The 16936-nt window shown below is 39.0% G+C and overlaps 1 protein-coding gene across 1 annotated transcript; it reads left to right on the top strand.

Annotated features, from left to right (window-relative positions):
• Window positions 1–3139: 3139 nt before the first annotated feature.
• On the top strand, window positions 3140–11904 carry LOC139452708 (properdin-like). The gene is made up of 7 exons (XM_071234280.1): window positions 3140–3202; window position 4422; window positions 8238–8461; window positions 8823–8928; window positions 9215–9382; window positions 9941–10120; window positions 11741–11904. Exons 1-7 carry the CDS (start codon window positions 3140–3142, stop codon window positions 11902–11904), a joined length of 906 nt encoding a protein of 301 aa, XP_071090381.1.
• Window positions 11905–16936: the final 5032 nt, after the last annotated feature.

The following is a 16936-nucleotide window of genomic DNA, read 5'->3' as shown; positions in this document are numbered from 1 at the left end:
AAAAACAAATAACATACATAAAGCCTTCTACATGGAATTATTGCTGGGTTAAATTTGCATTTATGTGATCATCAGAATATTTGACTATAAACCTTCTAAAATCATATTTGCTATATGATAATAATATCTAATAAATAGACTTAATACTACAGGTGTCTTGAATTACAGTTGAATGAAAATCAGGATACATGGATAGAGCAGGATAGTGTATGGGTTGTAAGGGAAATAACTTGGCAACAAAATGATAAATATTATGTTACTAAACAAAAAGATACAACTATGATTTACATCTATTTATGTATTATGCACGTCTTGTTGTTTTTTTGGACAAATCTCTGTAATTTACTCCTATTTGAGTGAGTGAGTGAGTGAGTTTGGTTAAACGCTGCTTTTAACAGTATTCCGATTATATCGCGGCGTGTCAGCTTAATGTGGGAGGAAAGCCCGAAGTGATGCAGGTCTTAGACGTTTACCACTTCGGTGAAACCCACGAGCACGGGTATAGTGCTGACAAACCTAGAAACATAATCGGGGGGAACCGGGATTCGAACGCACAATCATAGGTTTCTGGCGTGCCCAGGACTCAACTCTGCACAGCGAATCGCGGTGCCTTAGACGACTGGGCCACCCATGCCCCCCTACCCCTAGTTGAAGAGCATGAGTATCAGAATAATGTAAGAGATGATGGATCAATGAATTAACACCTGTGGTGACCACTTAATGGTGGGACACAGTTTGCAAGGGACTGAATAATATGGGCAAATCTATTATTTCAAACTGTATAATGTCAGATGTAACTTTAATTTTGACATAAAAGTAACATTTAAGATAAGCTCTTTTATTCTGAATGTTTCTTCTTCAATTATTTGTAAAGGCACGGATGTATACTACTGTTTTTCATGGCGATTTCCCAGTTATTTTCCATCGTGTAAATTCGTATTTCAGTTGAAGACTCAACAGATGTTGATATTGTAAACTAATAATCACTAAAAAATTAGGTGCTAGTTTAAAACAGTCAGTTGTAAACGACCGTTTTTGAATGAAGATGCAACAGGGAAACGCTTTAGCTTTGCTCCGTATCGATATGTTATTAGTTGTCGCAGCCTGCATAGATCCGAAAACCAGACCGGAAGCAGCAGGTTGGACCGTCGCTTATATCATTTCAAAAGGAGAGACATTGCTCTTTTGAACAAAAAGATCGCACATTAACCCCAATTAAAAAGATTTAAAGGCTTTGTTCATAACATACACTAGTTACAATGTCTAGACCTTGGCTTGAAATTTGTTTAAGACCAGAAGCACGAACGACTGATACAAACGTAAGACCGAACGTAACGTTTTACTCCAAGAGCTCTTGCGAACATGTGGTGTCATCACTGATAACATTGATCCATCATATAGAGAATCTCACCCGAGTATCATTTGATATCAAATATATCAACACGAGTTGATACAAGTGGAAAAAATCCGAGGCTTGCCGAGTTTTGCCACTTTTATCAACGAGTGTTGATATATTTGATATCAAAAGACACGAGGGCGAGATTTTATTTATCATCCAACATCAATCTTTAAACTTTTTCAATTTGTAGACAGAAATTAGCAGTGTCTTCAGTGTAAAAAGTACTGCAAACAGCTTCAGTAGCAGAGCTATTAGTGATGTCATTTGATTGTGACGTCATGGTAACCAGTGACGTCACAATGGTGTGCAAAGCACTGTGATGTAATTTCATTGCAGCGATATCTACAGTTGATCTACTTGATCTCATCCAAGCGATATCTCTTGTGGGAGCCAGATTTGGATGATAAATAATTGTCACCGCTATTTTGCTGGACTTGTTATTCCCTGGTGGTCCATGGATTTCCCTTTCTGTGCATGACACCGGTGATATAAACATGTATGAGCAAACAAAATCCCGTGACGCTTAAAAATAGCATGCTAATACAGTTGTGAAGTAAGCCGCCGTTAGATTGACTGATCGAATGTTATTCTTAACTCGCAACTGGCCGTCCCTTAATACGTCATACCTATTATGCGATCTGCTGAACTGTTGCCATGTTGCCAGTTGCTGACTGTGATAATTTTGTTCAACATTCATTCACTTACTTTCAGTGCCTGTGGAGATTTCAAGACCATGTAGTTTCGTACCTAAATGTGGGTACCTTGTAGCTCGACGTAACTTACAACACTAACTTACTGTAAACATGAACAAACACCAACTGTGAGGCCAGAATTAATGAACAGCGCTGGCTATCATCATCATTGGGGTGGCGAGAAAGGTGTAAGTCACTAATCGCCTCAAGCTTTATTTGCACTAATTACCAATTGGTTTATTGGTTTACTGCCAGATTCACCTGGTTCGGCTTGGCAACTCCTTGACAAATTGTCAATTATATGAATACAAATTGTTTTATCTAAATGAAACTGGCGATAGAAGTTCCTTATCAATGTATGAGGACATCTCAATATCAATGAATGCTTAATATACACGCATCGAGAGGCAATAAGAGATTCTTATTTTCAGTTTCTAGTTAAGTCGTGTGTGTTTTCTTGTATGTTTTTAATCAACTTCAATGTATAAAGTACACTGGTTTCAGTCATACCAGCAATTTTACCTTCAGTAGTGTCCTCATGATATAAATCACTGGATTGTCTGGTCCAGACTCGTATAGAATGCCAGAATGCCGTCATATAGCTGGAATATTGCTGAGTGCGGGGTTAAACAATAAACCGACCGACCAACCAACCAGTAATGTCAGTTTTACCACCGTTCAATTTTTAGAGGGGCGTATCCTTTGAATTAATGGATATCGAGGATTATTGTCTTGGAACTATAATCCCCACCTCCACAATCGCTATCGAACGTCACCATGAAATACTGATGTGACAAAACGCCCAGAAACATCTGATTGCGTTTTAAATACAGATTTGAATAGATAAATGCTCCGGCTTCTCCACGCGTTTCAGTCGGTACCCTCTGAATGTTACGGAAAGGACGCATCTCTGAAGGTAAGGCGTTATGAACATTACATTGCAATAACTCCTTATACAATGCTTGTTCAGTATTGTATGGAGAATTTATATACCTTTATTCGAAGATATATCTAAATACACAGTTTTGATTGCTTCCAGTTTTCAATCATGCTGCCTCTGCCTGTTGCCCTGCTGACCCTGGTGTTGTGCGCGTGCAGCGTTGGCGCCCAAGTCCAAGGCGAGTATTCCTAAATGTCAATTCCGTATAATGGTCACCTATTATAAACTCGAGGATCCAAACAAAACCATTTCTGAATTTGAAATTAGGAGAATACAGCACTCTCATGTGACTTGGTTGTTTCATTACTAACTGGAGAATCTGGTCGCTTAATTCATTCCTCTAAAATTGTCTTTTTGGAAATACAACAAAAGACTCCCAACAAAACTGTGTACTTCTGACACGTACTGTGTAATGGGCCAATATGTAAAAACTGAAACCGTTTCTGGATTTGGAGCTGTACCTTCAGATTTATTCTCATCACCTCTACTTCCAGCAAATGATCTAAATGTTCCCCAAACGTTCTGGAATATATTATGATATCGTCAATGTAGACATGACGAATTTCAATTTCAAACTGGCCAGAATACAGTCCATGCATTAAATTCTGAAATGTTCCTGAAATGAATAATCTGACATTGAATTCATATAACATTCCCATTGTTGTAATTGATGCTAAGTCCAGAGATGAGAACAAACGTGACCCCTCAATCTGATCTGTATTTATACCATCCCATTCCATCCCCAGGATATCTATGAAAAGCCAATCTCAATGGCGTTTCATTAATATGCTTATTATCTTGGGTATGTATCTCATCATTGACCCTGTCAATTGAACCTAAGTCATGTGGCCCACTTGAGAACTGCTCTGTTCTATATTTCTGTCTATGCTCATTAGAATAATCACCAAGATTACATTTGTCAAAACTTGGGCCTGTTCAAAGAAGTACTTTCGGCAGCGGACTCAATACAACTCCGAACAAGTCTCTATTCTTGTGCCTCTCACTTACGTTAAGTTTCGTCTTGTCTTGGCACAACATTCTGAACTAATTTGAAATTCAACACATCCATCTTCATTAAAGTATCAATCTAGCTTTTCAGGAAAATGATCTCATACTTGGCGGGAATGACAACAGTATCCGAAGTAACAATGCCTTAATGAATATACTTATATACCTCGTGTAAGGGAACATCACTGCCATGAGCGAACTGTAAACTTGTTCCTATGCATATCGAAAGGGACTCCATGCCGTTTGCAAATCCACCATAAAGAAAGATCTCTCACCACAACAAAGTAACACATTGGTATTTTTCCCTTAAGTCAAAGGTATATTACAAAGCCCAGTTGTGTTACTTAAGTCTCCCCTAATCCAATCAAATCTACATCACTAGGGTGTAATTCCGTCTCGGTGATAAACTGCTTCAATAACCTCTCCCTTGTCAGAATAATCCTGCCTCAATTGTCAACTATAGAACGAGCACTGTCCAGACGTCGAGGCACAAAATACTCAGGCAAAGAAAATTACCGTATAACCCTATTCTAACATCATTCACTTTGTTCCCATCATTTGGGTCTCATTAACAACCACTGGTTAGGGTTAGCTGACATAGACCTACCAACATTACCTCCTACAGAATCGCTACCTCTGAACTGGCATGTTCTCGCCAAATGATCCAAAGGTCCACACGCATAACAAGTACCCAATTTTTTATGGCACTTATCCTCAGTATGCCCAATTCCCTGACATAAGCACATTTGATCCTTTTCTGTAACATGACGATGTCTCACTTTGTCTACTCCTGCTTCATCTCTAGTGACAAAGTTTCAACTAACTTCTCGAGTGTGTAACTCTCCTTAGACTTTCAATCCAACCCGTAGTTGCCTGAACTAACCTATGCCTACCGTTATCTGCCTGCTCCATCGATTCTCACTCTTGTGCAAAAGCTACCACTGCATCCAGAGTTTGAAATTTAAGATGTCGTAACTTTAACCTGAGATCCTTAAATTCAACCCTTGAGACAAACACACAGACACACAAAGTTTCCCTAGATTTAACATCCATTACAGTGTAACCTACCTCGCATAAACAACTGAGGCCAATTGCAAAATCAAATTTACTCTCTCCCAACTGTCGAAATAGTGATCTAAAATAAAAATCCGCCAATGCCTGAGTTCCTTTGTGTCTAAATCTAGAAATAAGAGCATGTTCAACTTCCTCTAATTACCACCGAGAATCAAAGTAGATTTTCCTAGCCCTGCCTGAAAGAAACGACTCATATCTCTACATGTCCATTGATTCAAATCAGCATTCATCTCAAAAGTCCGAACCCATTAAGGCCATTCATCCAGTGAAATTTCCGGTAACAAAACCTTATCCAAGTTCACCCTACTAAAACCAGTCCTATGGACAGTAATAAATGACTGTGCAGATCTATCCGTGTCAGATTCAACTGAAGAAAAGTGTAAACTTTGTGCATGATGATCTAAATGTGGTAAAACCAGCTGGCCAAAAAGTAGACTCGCTGGGTGTACGCCCAACTGACTCATTTGACTCTGAAAATGTTCTTCCTGTTTCACTGGCAGCCTGAAAGGTTTCTTATCTCTCTCAAATGTAATTGATTTAATTTCGAAAAGTGCTTTCAAAGTTCTGAAAGATCAAATTAAACTGACACACCTTAGTGCATGTTGTAGCGAAATTTTGTATTTACAGTAAAAAAAGTCAAAAGCATATCTAAATAAAACGACACAACCCTTTCAGAAATCTCTGCATAAAACAGATAGACAGACTGGGCAGACAGACCAAAAACAGGCAAACCCATCGTAACTACACCCAATGAAGACCGGTACTCGCGTACTTTGCATCTCCAGAATCGAATTCCTGATAGTGACGTCAGTGACGATTACCTTATGGCATATGGTTTAGTCGACAGACAGTGGCCAGGCGACACAGTGATCAAGGTATTGAGGACAGTTATTGACAGCGCAACATTAATAGAAATCCCCCCCCCTCCCCCCCCCCCCTTCCAAATCCATGAGCCAGTTTTTATGAATCACCATCAGATAGTAATGATATCATGTGTTCGCGAATAGGTGAGGGTATCCTGCCCCACCAGTGGCACCCATCACAAACACATGCAAAGGCAAGTCAATTGTTCACCTGAAACAAACATTGTTACAAGTCAAAATAGAGAATTTCAACGGACGTCATTTTTGTCACTGATTCGTCAAATTATCAAATGTCCTGCATATGTCTACAATAAAACTTCTTGAAAATTTACTGAAGCCTTGAATGTTGTAACCGTGATCAAACAACTTCTGAGCAAGAGTCGAATGACGCTCTTTGAAATCTTGGTAGAAAGGGTATTCTCGATTGTATCTCAAAAGTTGTGAAATGTAAACACCAAAAGCTAGAGCTGCTGTAATATCACTCGCCAAAGCGAAAGTTGACTATGTGAAAGTTGTAGTTATCCCTCTTGTCGTACAGTCTTGTGGAGAGTGTTTTGAATCTTTATGCATAGATCTAAATATGAAACAGATGAGGCGGTCTCCTTTATTTCTAGTTCAGCTAGGTAAATCAGTGGAAGGGAATTGGGTATTTGATTGTTATTGAACGATATCAGATCATCGATATACCTGAAGCTTAAGCTATACTTCTTGGTCAAATGACCTTGTTTTGACTTTACCAATCCGAGCAGATACTCGGAACCAGATCCGCAAGAAGGGGAACACAATTGGTGCCCATGGAAATGCCTACTCCTTGCCTAAGTGTCTTTCCCCAAAATTGTTCGTTGATGTTATCAATGAGGAAGTCCAGCATTTCACATATTGTTTTCTCAGTAAACTTCAGATGCCATTTGCTTTCATTTTTTTAAAAATTGTCCTGAACCTCTGTGTATAGAACGGTATCTGTGTTCATCACGTTTTGTAAGAAAAGCCCCCAAAACTAAAGCATGGTAGCTGAAATAAAGCCTCACAAGAAAAACAGATACTAATTAAACCTGTATGGTGTCTAAATTCTAAATTTACTGTCTAAATCTAAACCTAACGAACTGATTAGTCAATAACAAGAAATCCTCCCGATGATGTCATTTGTAAGCCTTATGCCTTTGCTGGATGAACTAGAACTCGGTTGTTGTGACAAGACCATCTGTGACGGTGGTTCTATCTTAACCCACAAAATGTTTCAATGATCAAATAAAATACAAAAGAAACATTTCTGCACACATGAATTCATTCACACACAATGCCAATCATAAACAATTGTCATCTCACGCCGTACACGTGGAAGAATGTCTGCTTATCATGGAGAGCACAACCAAACCATTTATACAAATCGCACAATCAATCCGACACCTACTGGAAAGGGGTATTCATATTTAAAACAAAGGAAGCAGGTAATTTCCCTTATTCATAGTGGTGCACACAGGCACACTCAACGCATAGAGCCACAACGTGCATATATATATCAGACGTATTACCATACCAGAATAAACCTGGTGTATTCTATGAACCCTAATTGGTTCCTATCCAATGTGCTGAACAAGCCACGGGCGCCTAGTTGAAAAACATGACAAAAACAAAGTCAAACAACAATACATCTTCTACATCTTTTCTACAATTGCCAATAGAAAAATAGCTTCGGTAAATGTTCTACCTGGTGTGACCGCCGGGAAAGCTTCTGACAAAGGTGCTGACAAACCTGAAAACATAATCGAGGCGAACCGGGATTCGAACCCAAATAGATTTGTCAGAAAATAGGTTTCCACAAGAAAAGACAGCACCATGGTAAATCATCGTTGGAACTGTTTCATATATAATATTCTATCATGTCATCTGTAACTAGTAGCTACAATGCATTTCCCTGAAGTTATATTTAACGCAGCTACACTTCTATGACGTGAAGGTGCTAAGGGACATTGCATTCGAACACTACCGGAATCTACTCAATTTGCATGAAACCTGTACTTGTTGTTGGAGACTTTCATTGCAAAATGTTTTGACTTGACCCCCATGTTCTGCTGACATAGTCATTTTCCTGCAACAGAAGTACAAATGTAAAACCACCCGAGGCATTGCCGTTACGGAACTTATTCTTTTCTTCTTCCGAAACATAAAGTTTGCAACATTTAGTCCAGTAATATAAATACCTTTGACCCTTGGAAGTGACAAACAGGAAATTTTGATTCTGTTTTAATTTTTATCTGCAGATCTGATTTTTTTCGAATTCGTTGTGGAAGATATCTTCGAGGGACAGTCAAACAATATAACACTTCGACGGTTTGGTATCGTTCAAGGAGACATCCAAATTAATTACACCATCACGGGATTGGGGCTATCATCCCCTGATGATTTTACGGGAGGGAGTTTCTCAATTGTTTACCCTCCTACCGAGGACCCACTGAAAGTCCCAATTGACGTGAAGGATAACTCCGTAAGTACCTGTGTTGAAATATCTGTGTGTTTTCCTCTTTTTGATGTCCATTAAACGATAAAAGCCTTAACAATTGATGTACATTGCACACGCGTGAGTATTAATGTCAAGTTAAACAATAGTCAAGTCCTTCGGGGCCAATTGATCCTGGGCGTCAGCGTGACGAACAATCTATTCTTTCTCACCATACACCTGAATGATTAGATGGAATCCGTCTAATTCTTGATGCTTCATATGATCGTGGAACGCAGAATGATCCTGACGATGTGCAATCATGTTTTTGTATTGTCGTTGGGCAGGATATTCAAACATTGTTATTTTAACCTTCAATCATAATTCTCGCATTCTTCATCTTTTTAAGGTTTGTGACAATGGTCGAGGAATATTTGTTAGGATCACGGGCATCGACAAAGCACCTATACCAGAAACTGACTTGAGGCTTTTCGTTGTTGTTGATGACGATGGGGGTGAGTTTATATGAAATACAATACACAACCTTGTCACATGTCATGAAAGGAACAACATTGCTGTCATTGCAACATTGCAACAGAACATTGTATGCAAATGCATTATGAAAAACTATTCTGAGAAGTTATCTACTATGACGGTTACGAGCGTTAACCACTAGATTACTCCATGGAGACTTTAAATATATTTGTAAGGGGACATGGCCCGTGTCTTCTTAAAGTGTTGCATTTGCCTCAGTGGAACAAAGCATGTGCTGTATTCGCATCATATGTTGATCTACTTCAGAATGGACCGCTTGGGACACATCGGAGGGACCTTGTAACTGTGACACGGACATGCGAGAGAGGGTTAGGAATCGAACGTGCAACGACAAGGGAATTGCCGGGCGAACGTGCGACGGACCTGGCTTCATAAACGATACTGTATCCTGTGCTGGCGATCCTGCTTGCACAAGTACTAAACACATTCATATTTCAATTGTCTAATGACCTATTGATCCCTGTAGATCGACCAGAAAATCATATTGTATTCGGAAGCTCAGATCTGAGATAATATATATTGTCAATGCTGGAGAATAACCAGTCTAGATTATCAATCATTGTTCAAGTACATCCTAACATCATAGCTTTGAACCTTATCATGCAGTGAGTGAGTTTGATGTAATGGATCTGTCAACATCAGTTACAAGTTATAGCACGGGGTCTCTGTTTATTGAGGGAGAAAGGTGAAAGTGATGCTATCCTTTGGATGAAACCTTCTGATCCGGCTATCATACTTCGGATGGATTTTGAGACCCATCTAGCAGGTGCTTGCACGCTTAGGGAGGTATGATTAAATTTGATTTAGGGAAGAATCCAACTGTTTAAGTTAAGTTCGCGAACTTCACGGGGAAGTAATACAATACAAGTCATTGTAAGTACTAACCCAATCTAGTTTATTGTTTTGAGCGTAATTGTTGCTGTGTATAATACGTGTTTGTGTCTCTAGGCATGTGCTGAACATTGTTTCCAGCTACAACTACACAGATGCCAAGCACGACAACCCCTTGGACAGCCTGGTCAGCACCGTGGACAGCCTGGTCAGAACCACGGAGATGGCAATCACCACCACGGAGATGGTGGTCTGCTCCGTGGAGATGGCTTCGTGGCTGGAAGGGCTGGAGAGGCTGGTCGGCACCACATCCTTCGACAGGTTGGTAGGAAGTAAGATAAACATATTTTCGTTTACGATACGCACTAACGAAGTAGGCAAAAAAGAACAATCGGCTAAAACAAAGCTATATCCCATCTCCATGATTGGGAATTAACACCTGCCCTCCACACCCCTAGCACGTTTTTTGGGCATGGCAGGATCCAATTATTGTTGGTTTGTCTGCACCTAACCAAACTCGGTTTCAGTTCAGGAAATAGGTGGAAATCACATGGTGCCAGGCCTGGGGAGTGTGGAGGGTGAGGAAGCCCTTAGAAACCACATTGTGGTGTGAGAAGAGGAATTGTCATGAAGGAGAAGAACTCCAGCAGTCTGCATTCTTTGATAGAACCTATCAGGCAATGAAGTAAATCAGCATAGTTGGAACCAGTAATCGTCTTTTTACTTTCTAAATAATCAACAAGGATCGCACCCTTTGCATCCCATAAACCAGTGTCCATGACTTTCTTCACTGATCTTGAAGACTTGAATTGGAGGAATTGGAGAAGAGGAATGGTGCCATTCTACAGATTGACGTTTTGACTGTTTCATCACTCTTTACTACTTTCTTTTTGAATTTCACGAAATCCTCCTCAATTAGCTCTACATTTTCTCTGGCAGAATCAGTTTTTCCTGAAGATCAGAATTTAGAAACTTTGGCAACCAACGAGCAGATATCGTATTCGTCTGTAAATATTCATGAATAATAGTTTCAATGGCTCCATGACTTAGACATGTGTCTTCCTCAAGTTCAGCAATGGTTATAAGTTTTTCTATCTATCTGAAATTTATTTTTCTTTATTATAAATGTAAAAACATCCCGTGTTTGCAAAATCTTAAAAAAATATATACAAAGGAACACAAAAATGTTTGATGTCAATAATATTCTTCATGATACATTTGGATATTAGTAAAAATTTAAAGGTCAAATGTAACGAAACAAGCGGTCTACTCATACACAATTGTCTTCATCAGATTGTTGCCTTGTTTACTTTTTTAGACATTGGCTGACATTGAGGTAATTTTTAAAACGGACAAATTGTGAACAGGGTTTTTTAGATTTCACTTTTCATATATCCCCGATATCATATATGTCGGGCCTTGCTACTTGCAAGGATTATGCCAAATATATAAATAAAAGGAACATGGCCCTTCTCATAATCATAAGAAATGTCTACCAAAATTAGAGTAGGTTGCACAATTTGAGACTTTATTATAAATATGTGTTGATGAATCACCATAAAATACCCGATGTTCGCGAAAAGGTGAGTGTATCCTGTGTTACCGATGGCATGCATCACAAACAGATGCAATGGCAGGTCAAGTATGCACCTGAATAATAAAGGGAACGCTATAAAGTCAAAATAGGGAATCACATCAGGCATTATTTCTGTCTTATGAACAAGAGTCATTTGACTTCACTATTTCACGACGGACAGTGAATAACTATGATGACATAATTATACTTGAGGACGGCATCGTCGCTTAGATATTACGGAATCGCTGAATTAGGTCTTGCTTTTATTCTATGTGATTACAATTGAGGAAATAGTCGTGAACGTAATAAATGTACTGAATAGGCTGTATGTTTGTGATATGTCATTGTCTTTGAATTTGCTCTAGACCCTACCAACTGGTCAGAGTGGGGACCTGACGGGCTATGTTCAGCAACCTGCGACGGCATCCAAAAAGAGTTAAGAACAAGGACTTGCAACAGCCCCGGGGCTGCCCTTAATGAGACAAGGTCTGTCCCTTGTTCTCCTCCATGCCCATGGACAAGCGGTTAACACAGGTATGAATTTGTCTTAATCTCGAAACGTCTGGTCTGCACAGATATTGTAAGTTTGGTTAGGATCAAGTTTTGATGATATCAGGATATCATCCAACAAATAGAGATTGCAATATCCATGAACACAATGATTGGATAACTCCAATAGGACCTCAATTTCATGATGAACGGACAGAGGCATGTAGTCATGGGCATGTAGTCATGCTTCAAAACCTGTGATATGATGTATCGTGAGAGAATCGTTGCATATCATTATCACCATAACATTTGCCTCTGAGGATTGAAACAACTGTAACCGCTTATGCCTACACAGCATCAAAGACGTCGTTTGATGACCGACGAAATAGGCAGATGCATAGGGATGCTTGAAACTGGGTCAAAACAACGTCACGTTGCTGGGCACAGAATCAGACGTTTGGATCAACTACCCAGTGACATGCAGACGGTCCTCATTGCAGCAAGACGTCATCACTTAGTGACTGCCACTATACTAAGACATGACCTACGGAACGCCAGTTTCTACTCAGACAATGCATAATCTGAGGCTGGTATCCGGTCACAGAGGAAATGAATTCGCATCCCACTAACATGCAGGCACGTTTGGATTTGGCTGAAGATCACATCAGTTGGTCAGACCATGACTGGGCTCCACGACTTGTCACTGATTAGTGTGACGTAGACAAGGAGAAAGATTTCAGGAGTCCAACGTAGTAGAACGTTGGGGGGTCTCAAGAATGATTTGGGTAGAGATATTGTGTACCTGAAAATGCAGGGGAACATATGGTACAAGTCAAAATAGCGAATTGTATTTTAATGCGAATTGATTTTAAATATGCCCTCCACAAGTCTGCCATAAAACATTTTTAAAACATTATTGAGACCTTGTTGCCTGAATAACCTAAATGAAGGTTATAACAAAGGTATGGCTATCGGGCTTTAATAACAATGGGCAAATTCCAATTAGCATGCCATTGGGATGATGCCAGCAGATCCGACATCGGTTTTGAAACCCAAACTAGCTAATCCTGACACGGCTATGTGAAGCGAATTTGGGAACACCAAACCACTTGACCACCTGTGTCTATGCACACGTGCCTCGTTTCTCACACTTTACCATTGTTGAACTTCTTTCATGATTTTAACGTCTTTAGGACCTGTATCTTGTGTTTTTTAGATCCCATTTCTTTGTTTTGCAGATATTGGCCAACCATATTGATATTAACATGAGCATTTCTTGTTCATTAAAATTTGCATGTTCAAACATTTATTTGCATGTTTTTTCTATTAATACACATGATTAAGTTATTTGCTAGGATGACTAAATGCACACAATTTCATATACTGAACCATATGCATTGAAGAACTGTCAATGTCACTTTTATCCGTGGTCATCACTTGTACAGGCGAGGCATTATGTATACATGTATATCATTTATTTTATATTTAGAATATAACGCTTCGCTTCTCTGGTCGTCTGTTGAATTTGTAACTCATAAAATCAAAAAGGTTAAGGTGGTTGAGAAAAATCGACTGAATAGTGAACACGAGAAAACATATTGAGACCATTCAGAAAAGAACTTTAGTTCTGTGGTTTATATTTGCATGAATTAAAAAAGAAACTAATTATCACAAGTGGAAATAACAGTAGAATGTGACCTGAGTATATGCAGAACATACATTGTGTGAGCCTTCTTTCTGCCCTCTTCAATTACACAGAAGGTGATATATTTGCCACGTGTGCTAATATCAAAGCATTAAGTATTAAAAGGTCAACACTGTGAAATATGAGAATTTGTTTGCGAACACGATCGAAGGGTGAAGTCAAATCAAAATTCAAAATTCAAATAGCAGCAACAAGACAAAAGAATAAATATTCATAATAAACTACGTGGCTCCAGAATATAATGTGGGTAAAGGGCAAATGAAGGCCAAATGTAACAAAATAAGCGCTCTACTAACACAAAACCACTTCATCGTGGTCATATTGAGTGCACTACACATTTTCCTTACACTTCAACATTGCTGAACTTTTTCATGTTTTTAACATCTTTATGACCTGTGTCGTGTGTTTAATAGTTCCCGTTTCTTGTTTTTCAGATCTTGGCCAACCATGTGGACACCAATTTGAACATTTCTAGTTCATTAAAATATGCATGTGAAAACATTTCTTTGTATTGTTTCTTTCTACTAATACACACGAATAAGTAATTTGTTAAGAAGACGAAATACACACAATTTCAAAGAATTAAAACATGGGAATTAATATAATGTTCTCAATTTCAATGTTTGGATCAATAGTGTCGCCACGTTTTGTCAAACATTCATTCACTCGACTAGGCATGCTGCGTGTGAGTATCCCAATTGAGGGAGTCTGTCCCATTTCTCTTGCAGCGCCTGGCTAAATTCAGCCAACGTGGTCGGCGCAACATGACGTTGACGCACACGTCCGAGTGTCTCAGTGTTCAATGGAACAAAGGTCTTGGCTCATTGCTGGCCATGGCATTCTATGGATGTTGTGCGCCATAACGTGCACGATTCGTGGACGTCGACTCACACACCTTGCAAACAGAACAACAAAGGGTATCAGTATGCTGTCCTCATAAATGTGTTCAGTGAAACTTCCCAGACCAATATGGAGTGATGCCACACCACACCACACCATAACCGATCCACCGACAAATATGTCATGTCTCAGGTTCATATTGGCTTGACGCCCACTTCTGGTGTCCCCCGCCGTGATATTGCTGGAATATTGCTAAAAGAGACGTAAAACCATACCCACTCAATCACTATTGGCTTGACTTTCTTTTGGATGTCGCCTGACCATGCTTATCAATGAAGTACAAAGTAAATAGGGACTAAACTAGATGTGCAACTATGTCACTGATTAATTACTGTTGTTTATATTTACGGAAAACATGAGCGTGACCAGCGTCTATTACCACAGTTATGTTTGACATGCAACATGCAAGAGCTGTAGAACTCAAGTTATTTTTAAAAGTTATATAACGTTACTACAGAAGCCTATGGGAAAACATTTAGTTGTGTGTAACCTTAAGAATGTCCTGTTTTTGTCAGCAACCCAAGACGTCGCTGATGATTTTGGGACATTCCATACTTCAGTGATGACCACTAGTGACCCCATTGATGGACCCTTTTGCAAAAAAGGCCAAACTCAATAGAAATATCTCTCAAGCACTATCAAATCGGTTGCGTATTGCACAAAGCATTACCATGACAGTGTGGTATTGAGTTCATCGTGTAGTTCAATTATCATGATTACAGTACAAAAAAGTGTTCTAACAATATATTGCCAGAATTGCATGTTTGTATGAAAATCACTAGGCCACAAAATATAGAATGTGAATATTTATTTTTGCAAGTGAAAACCTGAGAGTATTTGGCAAAGATCAGTGCTTGGTCAATGAGTTTGGGTTCTTCTTAAACTGAAGAATTTCCTTTTAAGGTCAGGCCCAGGTCCTGTCACACACCGGTAAATGTTTTGGCGCAACACGTACAACTTACAATTAACACCACCACTGGCACATGCAATCGTATCAGAAACTATGTACCAGGTCACGGACTCCCAAAGGAGCTCAGAATGAAAGAAATAAATTAATATGAAATTTATTTCTTAATACAGTTTACATGTTATGACGGCTATAATACCAAGCAGTGTACAATTAGAGTACTGTGCACATTTGAACTGTTTGGTCCGATCCGCCTTTTCCCATAGAAGTGGCTGATTTCAACTGGATATTTTTCTTTATCGATTCATAGACCCTGCTTAATTGAGAACTTCAGGAATTTCAGGACCAATACGTTAAATAATTATCCCATCAGGGAGAAGGCGTTATTATGCCCAATCCCTTTGTCTTTTTGGACAATAAAATATGTTTATTAATAATGATTAGTGTTGTGAGTTGTTCCCTTTCCTGTTTTTGTAATATAAATAATAAATTGTTAGTTTGTTATGTATTTTAAATCATGATCATGTGAACAGATCAGGACATCGTTAACGATAGGAAGCAGTAGAAAGTGTTAAGTTGTACAGATCGTTTTAAGAGTAAGTGACTAAATCACACATCAACATGCCCAGCATATACAGTGGAAGATGTAGGCATGTTAGGATCAGACAGAAATATACAAGCACCAGACAAAGGGAGAGTTATTTTAGGAAAAAGTAGTAAACCCAATCACTTCGTTGACCGAATATTGAATGGGTATACAATATGCCTTGAATGTCGGTGCTAAATCCTGTATAAACACACAAATGTATTCGCAAATATATGTGTATGGTGGTTTACATTTAAAAGTCACACTGAAATATATATTTAAAATGATATTCTTAATAATATAATTTAACAAATCTAAAAAATAACGATTAATTGTTGTATTATTGAAAACAATTTGATACTTGGAAAAACCATAAACTATCTTTTGAGGTTTACCTGTAAGTGTATCTTCTATAAAGTCACTGTACCAATACCAAAGTGGTGGAAACATTGGCGTGAAAGCCTTCAGGAGCAGCATGGCTTTGTTGCATTTGTTGAGTGGCCAAAGCTGTGTCATGCTCCAGGGTGAGGGATTTAGATTCAGTGTCCGAAAGGTATTAAGTAATTGCTGAAGGTTGGCAGAGCCAGTAAGATGTGTAATTGTTAACCCATGAGTAACACATTTGGGCTTAAGATTTCTTCACTGCGAGGTAAGATTGTTAAGATATTGAGCAATTAATATTTTCTCTCTTGTCGTATTCACGTACTCTAACTCGTCAATGGAAAAGTAGTCTGTCAAATTGCACCACCAGGCGATACAATTGAAAATCATAGTAGGGACGACGTTGATATGTATTGCTCAACTGACAGATGTCCCGCTTTAGAAGGCCGCATAGATAAACACAGGGTCTATGCAACAGCTGTTCGTATGATCACATTAGCTCGGTACAACTGCGCAAGTTCTGCTTGAGACGAGTTATCAGTAATTGACGACACTGTATGTCATTCTCGGAATCGGAATTAGGAGAAACAGAA

This window comes from Haliotis cracherodii, unplaced genomic scaffold (assembly GCF_022045235.1).
Source record: "Haliotis cracherodii isolate W230 unplaced genomic scaffold, xgHalCrac1.p SCAF_10, whole genome shotgun sequence".
In the NCBI taxonomy this organism is placed as follows: domain Eukaryota; kingdom Metazoa; phylum Mollusca; class Gastropoda; order Lepetellida; family Haliotidae; genus Haliotis; species Haliotis cracherodii.
The sequence above is the reverse complement of the archived record's forward strand: the minus strand, read 5'-3'. Positions and strand labels throughout refer to the sequence as shown.